Genomic DNA, 19,372 nt, shown 5'->3' on the forward strand with positions numbered 1-19,372 from the left:
TTGACAGTCATTTTGTATTTCTTCCATTTTCTTACTATTGCATCAACAGTTGTCTCCTTCTCACCCAGCGCCCTACATATGGTTTTGTAGCCCATTCCAGCTTTGTGCAGGTCTATGATCTTGTCCTTGAGATCCTTATAAACTCTTTGGTCTTGCCCATGTTGTAGAGGTTAGAGTCTGACTGATTAATTTAGTCTGTGGACAGGAGTCTTGTATAAAGGTGACTGTAAGAGAGCGGTCTTTAATGCAGGTAACGAGTTAACTAGGAGCGTCTAACTGGTCTGTAGGAGCCAGAACTCTTAATGGTTGGTAGGGGATCAAATGCTTATTTCTCAGTGCAACATGCAAATAAATTTATATAATTTATACAATGTGATTTTCTTGATTTTATTTCTGATATTCTCTCTCTCAATGTTAAAATTAACCTACCCTTAAAATTATAGACTGTTCTTGCCTTTGTCAGTGGGCAAACTTACAAAATCAGCAAGGGATCAAAAACTTATTTCCTTCACTGTATATATAGTTTGCGCTGAAAGAGAGGGATATCTTTGTATATAATGTTTACAACCTTGTAATGTTTCAGATATAGAACAATATATGGCTGATTTTAAAGGAGGAAGTTTTACCTTATCAATGAGCTCTACATATAAGTGTGGAGGAAAGAAGAAAGGAGAAAATGGAGCCTGGAGAAAAGTCAGTACAAGTCCTCGTAAAAAGTCTAACCTGAACGCCTCATGGAGCTCTACAGATGAGAGGAAAAAAGGTGATTTTACTAATATTTGTTGCAAAAGTAGTTTCTAAAATTCACTAATTTACTGATTAATAATAAAATAGATGTTAATATTTTACTGTCTAATCCAAGTGGTGTAATATATAGAATAATATTTAAAAGGTAACTTTTAATATACAGTACAGACCAAAAGTTTGGACACACCTTCTAATTTAAAGATTTTTCTGTATTTTCATGACTATGAAAATTGTACATTCACACTGAAGGCATCAAAACTATGAATTAACACATGTGGAATTATATACTTAACAAAAAAGTGTGAAACAACTGAAAATATGTCTTATATTCTAGGTTCTTCAAAGTAGCCACCTTTTGCTTTGATGACTGCTTTGCACACTCTTGGCATTCTCTTGATGAGATTCAAGAGGTAGTCACCGGGAATGGTCTTCCAACAATCTTGAATGAGTTCCCAGAGATGCTTAGCACTTGTTGGCCCTTTTGCCTTCACTCTGCGGTCCAGCTCACCCCAAGCCATCTCGATTGGGTTCAGGTCTGGTGACGGTGGAGGCCAGGTCATCTGGCGTAGCACCCCATCACTCTCCTTCTTGGTCAAATAGCCCTTACACAGCCTGGAGGTGTGTTTGGGGTCATTGTCCTGTTGAAAAATAAATGATGGTCCAACTAAACACAAACCAAATGGAATAGCATGCTGCTGCAAGATGCTGTGGTAGCCATGCTGGTTCAGTATGCCTTCAATTTTGAATAAATCCTCAACAGTGTCAACAGCAAAGCACCCCCACCCCATCATACCTCCTCCTGCATGCTTCACGGTAGGAACCAGGCATGTAGAGTCCATCCGTTCACCTTTTCTGCGTCGCACACAGTGGTTGGAACCAAAGATCTCAAATTTGGACTCCTCAGACCAAAGCACAGATTTCCACTGGTCTAATGTCCATTCCTTGTGTTCTTTAGTCCAAACAAGTCTCTTCTGCTTGTTGCCTGTCCTTAGCAGTGGTTTCCTAGCAGTTATTTTACCATGAGCCAGTTTCTTTGTAGCGCTTGATGGTTTTTGCAACTGCACTTGGGGACTCTTTCAAAGTTTTCCCAATTTTTCAGACTGACTGACCTTCATTTCTTAAAGTAATGATGGCCAATCGTTTTTCTTTACTTAGCTGCTTTTTTCTTGCCATAATACAGATTCTAACAGTCTATTCAGTAGGACTATCAGCTGTGTATCCACCAGACTTCTGCTCAACACAACTGATGGTCCCAACCCCATTTATAAGGCAAGAAATCCCACATATTAAACTTGACAGGGCACACCTGTGAAGTGAAACCCATTTCCGGTGACTACCTCTTGAAGCTCATCAAGAGAATGGCAAGAGGGTGCAAAGCAGTCATCAAAGCAAAAGGTGGCTACTTTGAAGAACCCAGAATATAAAACATATTTTCAGTTGTTTCACACTTTTTTGATAAGTGTATAATTCCACATGTGTTAATTCATAGTTTCTTTATCGCTTCATTGGGGGACACAGGACAACCATGGGTGTATGCTGCTGCTGCTAGGAGGCTGACACTATGCAAAAAAGGAAAAAGGTGTACCTCCTCCCCGGCAGTATACACCCACCGACAGGCACCAAGCACCTCAGTTTGTGCTTAGTGTCTGTAGGAGGCGGACCTGGATCTTCAGATCCGCTGCTAATCTTGATTCCTTTACAGGTTTTGTTGTTTTTATTAACATTTTGGCTTTTCTTTTTCAGATACAGCATTCAGGGATTCAGGGTGCAATCTTTCACCCTGCCTCCCCAGGAGGGCGGCTGAGCGAGCAGTGTGGTGTCGTCCGCATCGCAGCTCTCAGACCGCCGGCAGGACATTATCCCCTGTCACCCTCCCAGGTGCTCCAGGGTCTTTATGGTGGCGGTCCTTGCCAAACAGTCCCCCTCACCCCTCTCCTCGGAGAGGGCTGCGAGGAAGACGGTGGTCATCAGCGGTGACCATCCCCCTTGTTTTGCGGTCGAGGCCGTCTTCTGGATGAAGGATTCTGTTCCAGCGACCCCTCTCTCATCAGGCCCCTGGTCGATCCTCTCTCCCTCTACCTGTGGAACCAGAACATGCAGGTACCAGCACTTCAGCAGCCGCTCCCCTGCAGCAGTATTTCCCTGTCTAAATGTACAGTGCTTTCACACAGAGTCACGGCCGTTTTTACTTTCACTTTCACGCTGCGGCCGGCCACGCCCCCTCCGATAGGCCACGCCCCTCCTTTTTCGGTGCTCTTTTCCTCCTCCACTCAGAGGGGTTTTTACATCCCGGGCACACCCTTCCCTTTCGGTGCGGCCCTATCAGGAGCCTTGGCTTATTCCTCTCAGTACAGCACCACCCCTTCTTCTCTGCTGGCACTTGCTGCTTCAGCAGCTCCGTGCACAGGAGACATTGTGTGTTGGGGGACACGGACAACTCTGCGCTGCGGTGCGGTAGGATTGCGACGCTATATTGGCCCCTCCCTGGTACTATCCATACCACTGTAGGCCCTTTAGTCTTTTCTGTAGTATAGTGCTGCAGAATATCCTTATGTCCAACTCTTCTGTAGCCTCCCTTACCAAACCTACCATAACTCACTACGCCTGTGCTCGTTGTAAGATAAAGTGGTCAGTAGGCCAATCGTCGCCTCTCTGCCAGTCCTGCAGTCCTCCTGCCATGTCTGCCCCGCAGGAAGCCTCCGAATCTCGGGATGGGGGCACTCTCCCTCCCCCTGAGTGGGCCGTTGCTATCTCGCAGTCGGTCTCTGATGTATCTCAGTCCCTGGTCCAGGCGCTTGAACGTCTTCCACAGCCTTCAGCCACCAGCGCTCCGACCGTCTTCCATGGCGAGTCGGCCGCACCTAACCCTGAACCACAGGAAGACAAATCAGCCAGCCGCTCTAGAAAGAGGACTCTGTCTGGCTCTTCGTCTGGTTCTCCAGATCCCTCCGCAGCACTCAAGCTGCTCTCCTCCTCCCAATTCCCCTCTTCGGAGGAGGACATTGGGTCTGATGTGGATTCCCAGTCCGGTTCTGACTCCGATTCAGACCAGACTTCTAGCATGCAGGCTGTCGTAGATAGTCTTATTTCGGCTATATCGCTAACCCTAAAACAAGACGAGGTTTCCCCCCAGGATTCCTCTGTCTCCTTTAAGCGGGTGAAGCGTCCCTCTCGCTCCTTTCCTACCCATGAGGAGTTTGAGTCTACCCTGTCTAAACACTGGGAACATCCTGAAAAACGTTTTTTGGGTAGAAAACATCTGGACGTGCTCTATCCCTTTAGCGCTGAATCTCCCAAGGTCGATCCACCGATCTCCCGTCTTTCCTCCAAGACTGTTCTCTCCTTACCGGACGGCGCGTCGCTTAAGGACGCATCGGACAGACAAATTGAGGCGCTGGCCAAATCCGCTTTTGAGGCAACGGGTGCTTCCCTCTGCCCCAGCTTTGCTTCCACATGGGTGGCTAAGGCCATATCTGCCTTGGCCAAGATTCTCCGCCGAGGCATTTTGGCTTCGGCCTCTCCTACCGAGCTGGCTGACCTCGCCGACCAGATTAACGACGCGGGGAAATACCTTCTCACTGCCTCCTTAGATGCAGCAGCCTGTTCAGCCAGGGCAAGCAGCAACATTGTCGCTATGCGCCGCATTCTTTGGCTCAAAGCATGGAATGCAGATGCTACTTCCAAAAAGTCTCTCACCAACTTGGCGTTTCAAGGTTCCAGGCTTTTTGGCGCTCGTCTGGATCAAATTATCTCAGACGCGACTGGGGGCAAGAGTACCTCTCTCCCCCAGTCCAAGCCCAAATGCTTCTTTAATCCAAAGGCTCCTCGAACATTTCGCCCCTTTCGTCCGTTTGCAGCCTCTTCGCCACAAGAGCGACCCGCTACCACGGGTGAACGTGAAAACCCTCTTACAAGCCAGCTCCCATGTGGAGATCCAGGGCTCCACCTCCCAGGTCTTCCGGACCTCGTTCCAGCAGATACCATTCCAAGTGACGGGTCGCCCCCACCTGGGAATCTTTCCAGGGTGGGAGGCAGGCTTCTTCTCTTCAAAGACACCTGGCTGTCAGTGATCAGCGACGCCTGGGTCAGAGAGATTATCACCTCCGGGTACAAGATCGAATTTTCTACCCTCCCGGAAAATCGCTTCTTTCTCTCTCGCCCCCCAAAGCAACTGTCCCATTTACCCGGCTTGCTTCAAGCCGTAACGTCTCTGGTCGCCGACGGAGTCGTAATTCCCGTTCCTTCCGAAGACCGTTTTTGCGGGTTCTACTCGAACCTTTTTGTAGTCCCAAAGAAGGACGGGTCTCTAAGCCCTATCCTGGATTTGAAGCTTCTGAACCGCCACGTCCGACCTCGCCACTTCAGAATGGAATCCCTGCGGTCAGTGATCGCCGCCATGGAACCCGGGGAGTTCCTCTGCTTGGTCGACATCCAAGATGCGTACCTTCATGTCCCCATCTACGTACGGCATCAGAGATTCCTTCGGTTTGCTGTCGGGGACTATCACTACCAGTTCACGACTCTCCCCTTCGGTTTAGCGTCTGCCCCCAGGGTCTTCACCAAAATCATGGCGGCGGTCATGGCCCTCCTTCATTCCAGGGGGATCCTCGTTATCCCCTACCTGGACGATCTGTTGATCAAGGGGTCCTTTCGTCTAGACTGTGCCCAGTCTCCAGGTCTCCCTGGACACCCTGACCCATCTCGGCTGGATTATCAACCGGACCAAATCCTCTCTGATTCCATCCCAACGACTGTCCTTCCTGGGCATGGTGTTCGACACAAACTTAGCTCGGGTCTTCCTCCCAGAGGACAAGTTCTCAGTACTCCTCAAGGCGGTCCGCCTTCTCAAACGCCCAGCCCCTCAGTCACTTCGTTTCTGCATGGGAGTCCTGGGAAAGATGGTGGCCTCCATGGAGGCTGTTCCTTTCGCCCAGTTCCACACCCGCCCCCTCCAACTATTCCTCCTATCCACCTGGAACAGGTCCTTGGACTCCCTGGACCGTCCCATCCACCTTCCTCTCCAGGTCCGTCAGTCCCTAACCTGGTGGACGTTGTCCTCCTCTCTCCTGAGAGGAAGATCATTTCTTCCCCTTCAGTGGCAGGTCATCACCACCGATGCCAGCCTTCTCGGGTGGGGAGCAGTCTTCCGACAACACACGGCTCAGGGCCGTTGGACCACCCAGGAAGCTCTCCTTCCCATCAACCTTCTGGAGATCAGGGCAATCTTCCTTGCGTTAATCTGCTGGCAGTCTCTTCTGTCGAATCTTCCTGTCCGCATCCAGTCGGACAACGCCACGGCCGTGGCGTACCTAAACCACCAGGGCGGGACTCGCAGCGGCCAAGAAATGTCAGAAGTGGCAAAGATTCTTTGGTGGGCAGAACGCCACTTTTCGGCCATATCAGCCATTCTTATCCCCGGGGTCGAAAACTGGGCAGCCGACTTTCTCAGTCGCCAGGGTCTAGCAGCGGGCGAGTGGTCTCTCCACCCCGCAGTCTTCAATCAAATTTGCCTCCGCTGGGGTACGCCAGACGTCGATCTTATGGCGTCCCGGATGAACCACAAGGTCCCTCAGTTTGTCGCCAGGTCCCGGGATCCTCTTGCCGTCGGCCACGACGCTCTGGTAATTCCATGGTCCCAGTTTCAATTTCCCTACCTGTTCCCACCCCTCCCCTTGATTCCAAGGGTGGTAAAGAAGATCAAGTTGGAAGGGATTCCAGTCATACTGATAGCGCCGGACTGGCCAAGGCGGCCGTGGTACGCCGAGCTCGTAAACATGCTCGCGGACACTCCTTGGAGACTCCCGGATCGGCCAGATCTCCTCTCGCAGGGACCTCTCTACCACCAGAGTTCTCAGTCGCTGAGTTTAATGGCATGGCCGTTGAGGCCGCAGTCTTGAAAAACTCTGGTCTCTCTTCCCAGGTCATACAGACCATGATCAGAGCCATAAAACCGGCTTCTTCCCGTATCTACCATAGGTACTGGAAAGCGTTCTTTCGTTGGTGCAAAACCAACGAAGTTTTTCCAATGTCCTTTTCTCTTCCGGATCTTCTCGGTTTCCTCCAGTCTGGTCTCGATTCGGGCTTATCCCTCAGCACACTCAAGGGACAAGTGTCCGCTCTGTCGATTCTCTTCCAGAGTGACCTTTCCTCCATTCACCAGGTTCGGACTTTTCTACAGGGAGTTGCGCATATCGCCCCTCCTTTCCGTCCTCCCTTGGAACCTTGGGATCTTAACCTGCTCCTTGGCGCCCTTCAGGCTGCTTCCTTTGAGCCTCTTCATGACGTGCCCTTTTCCCTTCTCTTGGAAGGTCGCCTTCCTCATTGCCATTACATCCATCAGGAGGGTCTCCGAGTTGGCAGCCCTGTCATGTCGTTCCCCTTTCCTGATTCTTCATCAGGATAAGGTCATTCTTCGACCGGTTCCTGAATTCCTTCCCAAGGTGGTCTCGGCTTTCCACATCAACGAAGACATTGTCCTTCCATCATTTTGCCCTTCTCCGGCTCATCCTTTGGAGAAGTCTCTTCACAAGCTTGACGGGGTCAGGGCCATTCGGGTCTATCTTTCTAGAACCGCTCCCTTCCGTCAATCCGATTCTCTCCTTGTCGTTTCTGAAGGTCGTCGGAAGGGCTTTCAAGCATCTAAATCCACCATTTCGCGCTGGATTCGCTCGGCAATTTCAGAATCGTACCGTGTTCATGAGGCACGTCCTCCCCCGGGGGTGCGAGCTCACTCCACCAGAGCTGTCGGAGCTTCTTGGGCTGTTCGCCACCAGGCCTCCGCCTTACAAGTTTGCAAGGCCGCAACCTGGTCGTCTTTGCTCATGTTTACGAGGTTCTATCGGGTTCATACCCAAGCCTCGTCCGATGCAGGTCTTGGTAGGAAGGTACTGCAGGCGGCAGTCGCACACCGGCCGACCTGAGACCCTTCCTCTTTTCCTTTCTACCCACCCTTTTCCGGGACTACTTTTGGACGTCCCATGGTTGTCCTGTGTCCCCCAATGAAGCGATAAAGAAAGAGGGATTTTTGGTACTTACAGTAAAATCTTTCTTGGAGCCTTCATTGGGGGACACAGCACCCTCCCTACTGGTTCTGGTACCGTGTTTGGGGCCTGGAGACCCTAGTTGAGTTGGTACTTTTACTGTTATGAGTTCTGTCGCTTCTCCTACTGCTTTTTGCACTAACTGAGGTGCTTGGTGCCTGTTGGTGGGTGTATACTGCCGGGGAGGAGCTACGCCTTTTTCCTTTTTTGCATAGTGTCAGCCTCCTAGCAGCAGCAGCAGCATACACCCATGGTTGTCCTGTGTCCCCCAATGAAGGCTCCAAGAAAGAGATTTTACGGTAAGTACCAAAAATCCGTCTTTTGATGCCTTCAGTGTGAATGTACAATTTTCATAGTCGTGAAAATACAGAAAAATCAGAGGTGTGTCCAAACTTTTGGTCTGTACTGTGTATTTTCAAATAGAATATATTACACAAGAACAGAAGTGACCAGAATTTCTCTAGCAGTACCTAGAGTAAATATTACTGCTACCAAGCAATATCCTCAGTCAGTATATATAACTATTGTGATTATCAGGTTATGCTATATTAGCATTCAGATCTCGATTATGAACATGAAAAAATGATAACCAATATCACACTATTGACCCCAATGGCCCAGAAATCCACATATTCAAATATCAACTCAGGATTTCAATTCCATACTAGTATAATTAATGGGAGTCTAAGTGTCAGTTGTCATATATGATACACATATTAGTGACATAACCACAACCAACACATACAGTGACTGACATTCTAGTAAGTGGCATGATAACCAACATCACTACATATATCAACTGACCACTAACAACTAGGATTGGTTCTCCTACAATCAAAGCCCTAAGGGCATGTGCACACGCTGCGGATTTCATTGCGGAATTTTCCGCAGCGGATTTGATAAATCCGCAGTGCAAAACCGCTGCGGTTTTTACTGCAGATTTATTGCGGTTTCCTCTGCGGGTTTTCACCTGCAGATTTCTATTGGAGCAGGTGTAAACCCGCAACGGAATCCGCACAAAGAATTGACAAGCATGGGCACTGCGGATTTCGTTTCCCATAGGTTTACATTGTACTGTAAACTCATGGGAAACCGCTGCGGACCCACAGCTGCGGAATCGCTGCGGTTCCGCAGCAAAAGCCGAAACGTGTGCACATACCCTAAGACTACAAGGATAGCAGAGTTTTAAATCACTAGCCCTAGGACTGCAGAGCTATCCCTACGCGTTTCTTCAATCATTGGTTACTGCTGTGAATCATCAGGGGCTAGCAGTGTGTGTACATGTCGATAATCATGATAAACTGTGATATAACAGCACTGGCAGGATTGCTGGCGCAGTCTTTCTGTTAGAGACATTCTGATCAGTTCCGTTCTTGTGCAGTATATTCTATTTTAAAATAAATATTAAAAGTTACGTTTTAAATATTTTTCTATATTACTCGAGTTGGATTAGACAGTGAATTATTTCTACGTTTCATTCTAACATACAGGCCGTACCTGAAAGCATGAGACCACTTTTTGACTTATATCATATAAATACTTATAGGGGTTGTGATGACGATCCTATATTGTTCTCTTCTTTCCATTAAAGTAAACAAGCATGTTTATGGTCGTGTCTGGTTGTTGATAGCCAGCTTTACTAATTGGAAGCAGTTGATTCATGCTGACCAAACAGCAGGCGGCATGAATCACAGCGTGACAGCTCAATTGCTGGCAGGAATATTTTTCTGTGAGATGCCCTGCCATTTCTAAGAAAATGTAGTTAGGACATCCATCCGGGGGAGTACAGGCAGAAATAAAACTAGTCCGCACGGCCCTTGGCTGACTTCTGATGATTGTCAGGTCTCTCTCATAGCAAGAAGACCTATCAGTTACCTGGAGTGGTGAAGGGGGATGCCAGCCATGGTCGACACCAGACTAGTTTCCTATCTCCCTATTAGAAAGTACTGCACATATAATATTCACCCCACGTGAAAAATGAGAGGCCTTCTCCAATTTTATGATTCAGCAAGGGTAAGATTATTGTAGAGACCTCATCATGTTTGGGCTGTTAGAATTGTAGTTCTGTCATTGAGGGTGGAGATTTGTCATCCCACACATGGTAATAAAATAACACTATCTTGTTGGGTGATACAAAAATGTGATCCATTTATGAAAGTGTCCCTGTGGTAAGGTATATGTGGGCAGACCACTAGAATGATCAGGATTCGTTTGAGTCACTGTTCAACAATTAAATTGTTTAGTGTAAAAATAAAAAAAGATAATTAAATTAGATCAGAAGGGAAAATAACAGAATAAGATTGAAAAACAATATGGTGAAACAACTGTGTTCGGCATTTTTGTGAATTTGTCCATATGGCGGCGTGTGATCTAGTGCGTTTTAGAAGAAATTGATAATGAGCAAATTAGGATAAGACGTTAACGGAGGGAAACTTACTATTATTTGGATTCAGTATGTCCTAAAGGACTTAATGACATATTGAATATGAATGTATATATGCTAATGGCACTCAGTATACTTGAGTACAATTCAGCGTTTAATGCATCTATTTAGTATATCTGGTAGAATTATTGATAGACTTATATATAAATAAAATGTGGGTATTTTGTATATTTATATAATATGTTTATTTTTTTGTTAATGATATATTGATAAATGTATATTTCTATGTGATCTCACTATAGATATTCTTGGAACTAATTGTTTTGCCTCTATACAGAATTTTATATTATGTTTTTAATTGTTTGTTTGATTTTTTTTGATAGTTATCAAACTAATTAAACCAGTTTTAAATTAACAAGTAACAATCAATCCACTATTTATTGTTGGAGCAAAATGCAGTATGCATGCCTGGGGAAGGGCCATGTCCCTGAAACATTGTGCCATTATGTCGTGTGCCTCTACATGCTGAAAACTCTGATGAGGTCTCTAAAATAATCTTAATTTTACTTTTACTACATCATTTAATTGAATAAGGTCTCTCATTTTTGCACGCTGGGTGAATATCATATGTGCAAGACTTGTTAATATGAATTATGTTGTGGCATATGGAAGTTACAAATTCTTGGCTTGTATTTGCAAGAAAAGAATATAAGTCTTGAAGAAATATTACCGCATCTTGTGGTTGGTTACTATTGTGAGGAGATTGAAGATATCCTTACATACACTTGGCGGTTTCATTGTGCTTCAAAAAGGTTTTTGTTATTGTTTGACTTTGTCTGCCATTGTAAATAACAGGACACAGGTAGGTCCAGAATTATTTGAACAGTGACATTGTTTTCATCATTTCTCCTGTATACAAGAGTACAGTGAATTCAAAAGGAAGCCTTCAAGATGTAGCGTATATACTCAAGTATCAGCCGACCCGAGTATAAGTTATAAGCCGAAGCACCTAATTTTGCCACGAAAAACTGGGAAAACTTATCGACTCGAGTATAAGCCTGGTATGCATGTCCTCCTCATCCCTATCCTTGTATGCACGGCCTCCTCATCCCTATCGTGGTATACATGGTCCCCTCATCTCTATCCTTGTATGCATGGCACCCTCATCTCTATCCTTGTATGCATGGCACCCTCATCCCTATCCTGGTATGCATGGGCCCCTCATCCTTATCCTTGTATGCATGGTTCCTCATCCCTATCCTTGTAGACATGGTCCCCTCATCCCTATCCTTGTATGCATGGTCCCCTCATCCCTATCCCGGTATGCATGGTCCCGTCATCCCTATCCTGGTATGCATGGTCCTGTCATCCTTATCCTGGTATGCATGGTCCCGTCATCCCTATCCTGGTATACATGGTCCCCTCATCCCTATCCTGGTATGCATTGTCCCCTCATCCCTATCCTTGTATGCACGGCCTCCTCATCCCCATCCTGGTATACATGGTCCTCTCATTCCCATCCTTGTATGCATGGCTCCTCAACCCTATCCTTGTATGCATAGCGCCACCCTCATGCCTATCCTGATATGCATGGCTTCCTCATCCCCATCCTGGTATGCATGGTTCCTCATTCCTATCTTGGTATGTATGGTTCCTCATCCCTATCTTGGTATGCATGGTCCCCTCTTCCCTATTGTGGTATGCATGGTTCCTTCATCCCTATCCTTGTATGCACGGTCTCATCCACATCCTGGTATACATGGTCCCCTCATCCCTATCCTTGTTTGCATGCCTCCTCATCCCTATCCTTATATGCGTGGCACCCTCATCCCTATCATTGTATGTGTGGCACCCCCATCCCTATCCTTATATGCATGGCCTCCTCATCCCCATCCTGGTATACATGGTTCCTAATCCCTACCCTGGTATGCTTGGTTCCTCATCCCTATCCTGGTATGCATGGTCCCCTCATCCCTATCCTGGTATGCATGGCTCCCATCAAAAAGGCGCAAAAGAACACAAACATCCTACTTACCCTTCCTGCGCACCCTCGTAGCGTCTGCTTCTTGTTCCGGTGCCAGCAGCTGCTTTATGCTTGTAAGCAGTGCATGGCAGTAATGTCATGTGCTGCTTACAAGCAGAGCACAGCTGCCGGAATACTCACTGCCCTCTACTTCGGGACTATGTGCGTGGAGGGCAGTGAGTGTCCGTTGCTATTAAGTAGTGCGCACAGTGTCAGCCGCAGCCGGCGTGTGAGTATATGTCCCCGCTACTTAAGGGAATGAATATTCACTGCCAGCGCAGTGGATATTCATTTCTTTTTACAGCGGGCACAGGAGTTAGGCGCAGCCGCAGGCTCCTGCCTCCTGTGACTCGCTGCTGCCGCTCCCCCTCCATCCTCTGGGACTATGACTCGAGTATAAGCTGAGGGGGGCATCTTCAGCACAAAAACAGTGCTGAAAAACTCTGCTTATACGCAAGTATATATACGGTAATTGAAATCTTGAGGTTTTATGAAAATTTAATAAAAGGGGTTATCATGAAAACAAGTTATCAACTTTTCACAGGCTAGGTGATAACCTACTGATCAATGGAGGGTGAAACACAACTGCCTGAAGAAGTCTGGAGCAGCGCTCAGCAGCCTCATAGGGAAAGAATAGAGCTTTAGTCGAACATGTGCACTGCCATTCTATTACAATGGGAATATACCGTCCCAGCAGGTGATCACTAGTGATCGAACGTGCTCGGAAAATGTCATATCCAAGCAAGCTCGGATGTTATCTGTGTATCTTGGGCGTGCTCGTATATTATGTTCGAGTCCCTGTTGCTGCATGATTTGTGGCTGTTAGACAGCTTAAACACGTGGAGATTCCCTAACAAACACTCAATCCCCACATGTGTTGAGGCTGTCTAACAGCCGCAAATAAATGCAGCAACAGGAACTCTAACATAATATACGCACATGCCCAAGATACTCAGATAATACGCGAGCATGCTCGGATAAGATGTTATCCGAACATGTTCTCTCATCACTAGTGATCACCCAACCTATCCTATGGATAAGTGATAGCCTCTTTAAGTATTCTTGAATTACAGACATTAAAGGGAACCTGTCACCCCCAAAATCGAAGGTGAGCTAAGCCCACCTGCATCAGGGGCTTATCTACAGCATTCTGTAATGCTGTAGATAAGCCCCTGATGTATCCTGAAAGATGAGAAAAAGAGGTTAGATTATACTCACCCGGGGCGGTCCCGGTATGATGGGCATCGCAGTCCGGTCCGGGGCCTCCTATTTTCTTATGATGACGTCCTCTTCTTGTATTCACGCTGCGGCTCCGGCGCAGGCGTACTTCGTATGCCATGTTGAGGGCAGAGCAAAGTCCTGCAGTGCGCAGGCGCCGGGAAAGGTCAAAGAGGCCCGGTGCCTGCGCACTGCAGTACTTTGCTCTGCCCTCAACAGGGCAGACAAAGTACGCCTGCACCGGAGCCGCAGCATGAAGAAGAGGACATCATCTGATGAAGATAGGAGGCGCTGGACCGGACCGCGACGCCCATCGGACCGGACCGCCCCTGGGTGAGTATAATCTAACCTCTTTTTCTCATCTTTCAGGATACATCGGGGGTTTAACTACAGCATTACAGAATGCTGTAGATAAGCCCCTGATGCTGGTGGGCTTAGCTCACCTTTGATTTTGGGGGTGACAGGTTCACTTTAATGATGTCTATTGTCACGAACACTGCCGGCTCTCTGCACATGTGATTCAGACTTGACTGTAAAGGGGTACTGGGGTACTTGACTACTTGCACTCACTCATACACTTACCAATCACAATAGACTACGAATGAGCTAAGTACACCCCCAGCCAATCCGCACATCTACACCAGACTTTTGCTGCCACCATTCACCATTTTGTTAGGCTAGTGAATGCCTACCTCGGGTAACACACTATTGCACCCAGCTTTTCAAAACCATACTGGTACATTTCCAGCCTTCTGACATACACAGGGTAACACAATCAGGCTGTATTTTGCCACTTTGAGTTTGTGGGTACATTTAGAGCCGGAAGTAATAAACATATTCAATTTTACATTTGATATACAAAAGGTATAATGCTTACAAAAGTTCTAAAAAAATGTAGCTAGAAAAAGACACACACCAGGCAAAACTGTACAAAGGGATAAAGAAAGTTATCATGAAAACTTGTTGTTTTCAATACAGGAGACTCCTCAAGGAATGAGATAGAGAATGGAAGCAGTTCTTCAAGGACCAAACAAAGGTATGACCTGTTTAATTGTGTTTTTATTTTCCTTTAAAATGCTAAGAAGTTTCAGTAAATGAGTTGTCTCAAGTTTTCAAATGGGTACAATTGCAAAATGCTTTTAAAAACAAGGAACTTTGCAATTTGCCTCATCTTGAAAATTCTCTCCATTCTAACAGCGTGATTTAAAATGTTATAGTTTACAGCTTCTTTTCTCGATTACTGGTGAATCTGGTGACCAGTTACATTAGTAAGGAGCGTGTGGTACAAGTGGGCTCTATGCTTTAGTGTCTGCTCGCATTGCCCTAAAAGTGGAAGCATAACTAGATCTGGCCAGCTTCAATCCCTTCTTGCATTTCCAAGGCTACAGATTCAAAACTGCCTCTGCTAGCAGTATGGGAGAGGGCACAGTATATTTTATATGTTAAAGTGGGTGGAAAATGTTTATGATTTATATTTTCCACAGATCTCTAGGAGGTGATCATCCCAGATCTCTCCACATGGAGCAAAGACTGTCAGCCTGTTCTGATGACGAGGCTGACCTCGTGAAAGAACTGCGCTCAATGTGTTCCAGCAAGTCAGAACCAGACATTACCAAGGTAACAGATAAATAACAGATTTCTAAGAATTAGAATCCCATGTGCAACTCATGGACGAGTTTGTCGTTTTTTGTTTGTTTATGTTTTTTTAATAGACCATTATTTATATTCTAATATTTAATTAAATTTGCCATATTCGTAAGAGGCTTACCTGGGCTCTGAAGAAATGTCCTACATCCATTAGACAGTGTTAGTGAAGGTAGTGAACCTCATATGTTGTGCAATTTTTCTTTTTACCGTGATTTCAGTACTTTCCACTGTCTTGCTTTGCTTATGGACTTAATGAATTGTATACATAATCCCCAAAACATGTTCCTCAATACGTATTGCATTGCATACATATGCCTTTATATGCTGAATTGCATATTGCGAAATAAAGGGACTCAAAATTACATGATACACAAAAAAGAGAGAGAGTCATGCTAAATCATAGAAGTATATTTAAACAACTTTTATTAATTAAATAAATCACACAAAATATGTTAAAAAATAGGGCTTGAAAGAGCACAACAAATAGCCCAAAGTGTCACAGAGCAATTAAATAGATAAAAAAGTACAAAAGTATAACAGGTAAGTGACAAATAGTCCAAGCTAAAATAGGAGCCAGGTACAGCACCAGGATGTATGGGGCAGATACGTAAATAAACAGTGATATCGCTATTGCACAATCTCCATCTGAGGGTACAAAAGGAGTCCCACCTATAATGTCAGAGGGTGCTAATGAATGTAGCAAGTCCGTAGTTTCAACGATATACTGAAAACGATATCTCACTAGATACCTCTCTATCCCCCACTCTTCATTTTGTACAATGCTGTGCATGATAAGATGGAAACAAAAACGACATCTACAGAATGGGAGAAATAATACTAAGTAACAGCATGTGTGAAAGAGACTGCACGTGAGTCAACAGTGTGATGCAGCAGCAAAAAAAGCAAACACAGCTTTGGGATGTATTAAGAGAAGTATAGAGTCTAGATCACGTGAAGTAATTATCCCCCTCTACTCCTCCTTGGTCAGGCCTCATCTGGAATACTGTGTCCAGTTCTGGGCACCACATTTTAAAAAAGACATAGAAAAACTGGAGCAAGTTCAGAGAAGAGCTACCAGGATGTAGAACACACTGCAAAGTATGTCCTACGATGACAGTTTAAAGGATCTGGGAATGTTTAGCTTGCAAAAAAGAAGGATAAAAGGAGACCTAATAGCTGTCTACAAATATCTGAAAGGATGTCACAGTGTAGAGGGATCATCATTCTCGTTTGCACATGTAATGAAACTAAAAGGGAGAAGATACAAGTTAGATATCAGAAAAAACTTTTTGACAGTGAGGGTGATCAATGCGTGGAACAGGCTGCCACAAGAGGTGGTGAGTTTTCCTTCAATGGAAGTCTTCAAACAGAGGCTGAACAGACATCTGGCTGAGATAGTTTAGTGAATCCTGCATTGAGCAGGGGGTTGGACATGATGACACAAAAGCTATGTGCTCATGTTGCGCTTTTTTATGCGTTTCTGCCGGGGATTTTTTCCGCAGCGGAAAGGCTTAAAAAACGCATTCCCATACAATCCTGGGATTCCGCAGTTGCTGTGCCCATGCTGCGGATTTTCCCACTGCGGAATCGCATAGTGGCAAAATATGCAGCATGTTCATTATTTCTGCGGAATCGCAGCGATTCCCCAGCCATAGGATTGCATTGAAAGCTCACTTTACGCATGTGGCTATGCCAACAATGCGTAAAGTGAGCGCTTCATGTGCGGATGGTACCCGGGTCTGGAGAAGAGGAGACTCTCCTCCAGGCCCTTGGGAACCATATTTCTGTAAAAAAAAAAAAAAACTAATTAAAATAAAAAATAGGGATATACTTACCTTCTGATAACCCCGGAGTCCTCCCGCCTCTCAGCGGTGCACGTGGCGGCTTCCGTTCCCAGAGATGCATTGCGTGAAGGACCTGGGATGACGTCGTGTTCACGTGACCGTGACGTCACAAAGGTCCTTCGCGGAAAGCATCCCTGGGAACGGAACGTACCGGGAGCGCCGCTGAAGAGATCGTGGGCCGTCGGAACGTGAGAATAACCATATCTTTTATTTTTTTATTATTTTTAACATTCTATCTTTTACTATTTGTGCTGCATAGGCAGCATCAGTAAAATGCTTGTCACACTTGTTAAGCACTCTGCCTGACAAGTGTGACCAACCTGTCAATCAGTTTTCCAAGTGATGCTTCAAATCGCTTGGAAAACGCAAGCATTCTGCAAGCTAAAAATGCTTGTGTTTTGTGGGAAAACGCATGCGAATTCCGCATGCGTTTTACCCGCGGCAGGGAGTTGCTTAAATGCTGTGGACATTTCCGCAGCATTTCTGCAATGTGGGCACATAGCCTAAAGGTCCCTTCCAATTGTAACATTCTGTGCTTCTAAGTCACTAATTTCAGCAATATACTGAAGACGGTGTCTCCCTAGCAACCTCTCTATCCCCTGCTCTTCTGTTCCATTTTGTACAATACTGTTCATGATAAGATAGAAAATTTGTACACACTTTTGCAATACCATCTTCTTTTATCCTTACAGATTGCAGACCTGGATAACTGTCTGGTGATTTTTAAAAGTCCTTCGAATGACCAGAGTTCAGCAACAGTTAACAAACTGTGCTATCAAAAGCCACATAAAGTAAGTAGCATTTCTTCTAAGGCAGTGTTCACATTGCCTACTTTGGATGATTACCTGCACCAAAACTGTAACTACAGCTTAAAGGGAGAAGTGTAACTGAATTATTTATGTGTCTCCTATTTTATGAGCTATTCCTAAATTTGTCTAAAAAATGTGTAAACAGAAAATACATCATAGCAGATGTGGACACGAACAGTGAATTCCCCCTTTGCTGGTCATGTGTCCCCCTAAGTAATCCCCAGCCTATTATTTTATACACACGCACATACACACATACATGAACAATATACGCATGCATATTTAATTCATATTAGACCCACATATATCACACACAAGTATATTACATTGCCCACACATTATACACATATTACGAATGGGTGCACATAGAACACACACCCATACATGTACAGTTGTGCTCAAAAGTTTACATACCCTGGCAGAATTTTTGCTTTCTTGGCCTTTTTTTCAGAAAATATGAATGATAACAACAAAACTTTTTCTCCACTCATGGTTAGTGGTTGGGTGAAGCCATTTATTGTCAAACTACCGTGTTTTCTCTTTTTAAGTCATAATGACAACCCAAAACATCCTAACGACCCTGATCAAAAGTTCACATACCCCATTTCTTAATACCGTGCATTACATCAATGACAGAGATTGAGTTGCTAGAGTTGGTGGGAATTTATTCCCACATCCCATTCCATTGGCCTTGACTTTACAGCATCTATGGCTCTTCTTTTGATTAGCTGGCCTGACTCAACATCATATGTGCATCGTGCCGCAAAAGTGACATAGTGCCAGGCCAACCAATCAAATGACGAGCTACAGATGCCGCCAGTTAAGAGGCGGTATTGATTCTCCCATCCAGCAACCACAGTCCGCTGTCGTGGCTGATGGGATGGGACGTGCAAATTGATTTGCAGCAATTCTAGTTCTAGCATAGATGCGCTCTATACAAGGTGAGAATTTACTTTAATGTATTCACTGAGCACAGTAAGATGTCAAAGGGGTCTCTCCACCTTTGTCCTAATTCCTTGGAGGAGAATCTACACACATGATAAAGAGAAAACACTGAATATGTACTAGGATTATAATGGAGCCAGTCAAATCACCATCCATCATTGATACAGATTGGTTTCCTGGCTAGACCCCCTCCCTCGGTCCTTGTGCGACTTAAGTTGGTATACATTCAGTAAATCATATTCCATGTCAATATACCCTATCTTGCATCCTAGATATGCTCACAAATTCATAAATAATTTATGATACAAATTTAAAAATGCAGCGCTTCAACAGTATTTTCAAATGATTCTTCACATTTAGGCCACGTTCACACTTTGCGGTGTGCTCTGCAGGTTTATCCCGCAGCGGAATTGATAAAATCTGCAGGGCAAAACCGCTGCGGTTATCCCTGCAGATTTATCGCGGTTTGTTCCGCGGTTTCCGCTGCGGGATTACTCCTGTACTATTGATGCTGCATATGCAGCAATATGCAGCATCATGCAGCATCAATAGTAATTATAAAAATAATAAAAATTGGTTATACTCACCCTCTGATGTCCCGATCTCCTGGGAGCTGCACCCGGTGCTCCGGTTCCAAAGATACTGTGCCGAGAAGGACCTTCGTGACGTCACGGTCATGTGACCGCGGCGTCATCACGGTCATGTGACCGCGACGT

At 45.5% G+C, this 19,372-nt stretch overlaps 1 protein-coding gene across 2 annotated transcripts in view; it reads left to right on the forward strand.

The window, feature by feature from the left end:
- CTTNBP2 (cortactin binding protein 2) overlaps positions 1–19,372 on the forward strand; it is a 206,261-nt gene that overhangs the window by 181,633 nt on the left and 5,256 nt on the right. For both annotated transcript variants that reach the window (XM_077265000.1, XM_077265002.1), the window contains exons 19-22: positions 584–763; positions 14,390–14,447; positions 14,896–15,028; positions 17,595–17,693. In XM_077265000.1, coding sequence (XP_077121115.1) covers positions 584–763; positions 14,390–14,447; positions 14,896–15,028; positions 17,595–17,693 — 470 coding nt within the window. The remainder of the gene's footprint in view (positions 1–583; positions 764–14,389; positions 14,448–14,895; positions 15,029–17,594; positions 17,694–19,372) is intronic.

Source organism: Ranitomeya variabilis, chromosome 5 (genome assembly GCF_051348905.1).
Source record: "Ranitomeya variabilis isolate aRanVar5 chromosome 5, aRanVar5.hap1, whole genome shotgun sequence".
In the NCBI taxonomy this organism is placed as follows: Eukaryota; Metazoa; Chordata; class Amphibia; order Anura; family Dendrobatidae; genus Ranitomeya; species Ranitomeya variabilis.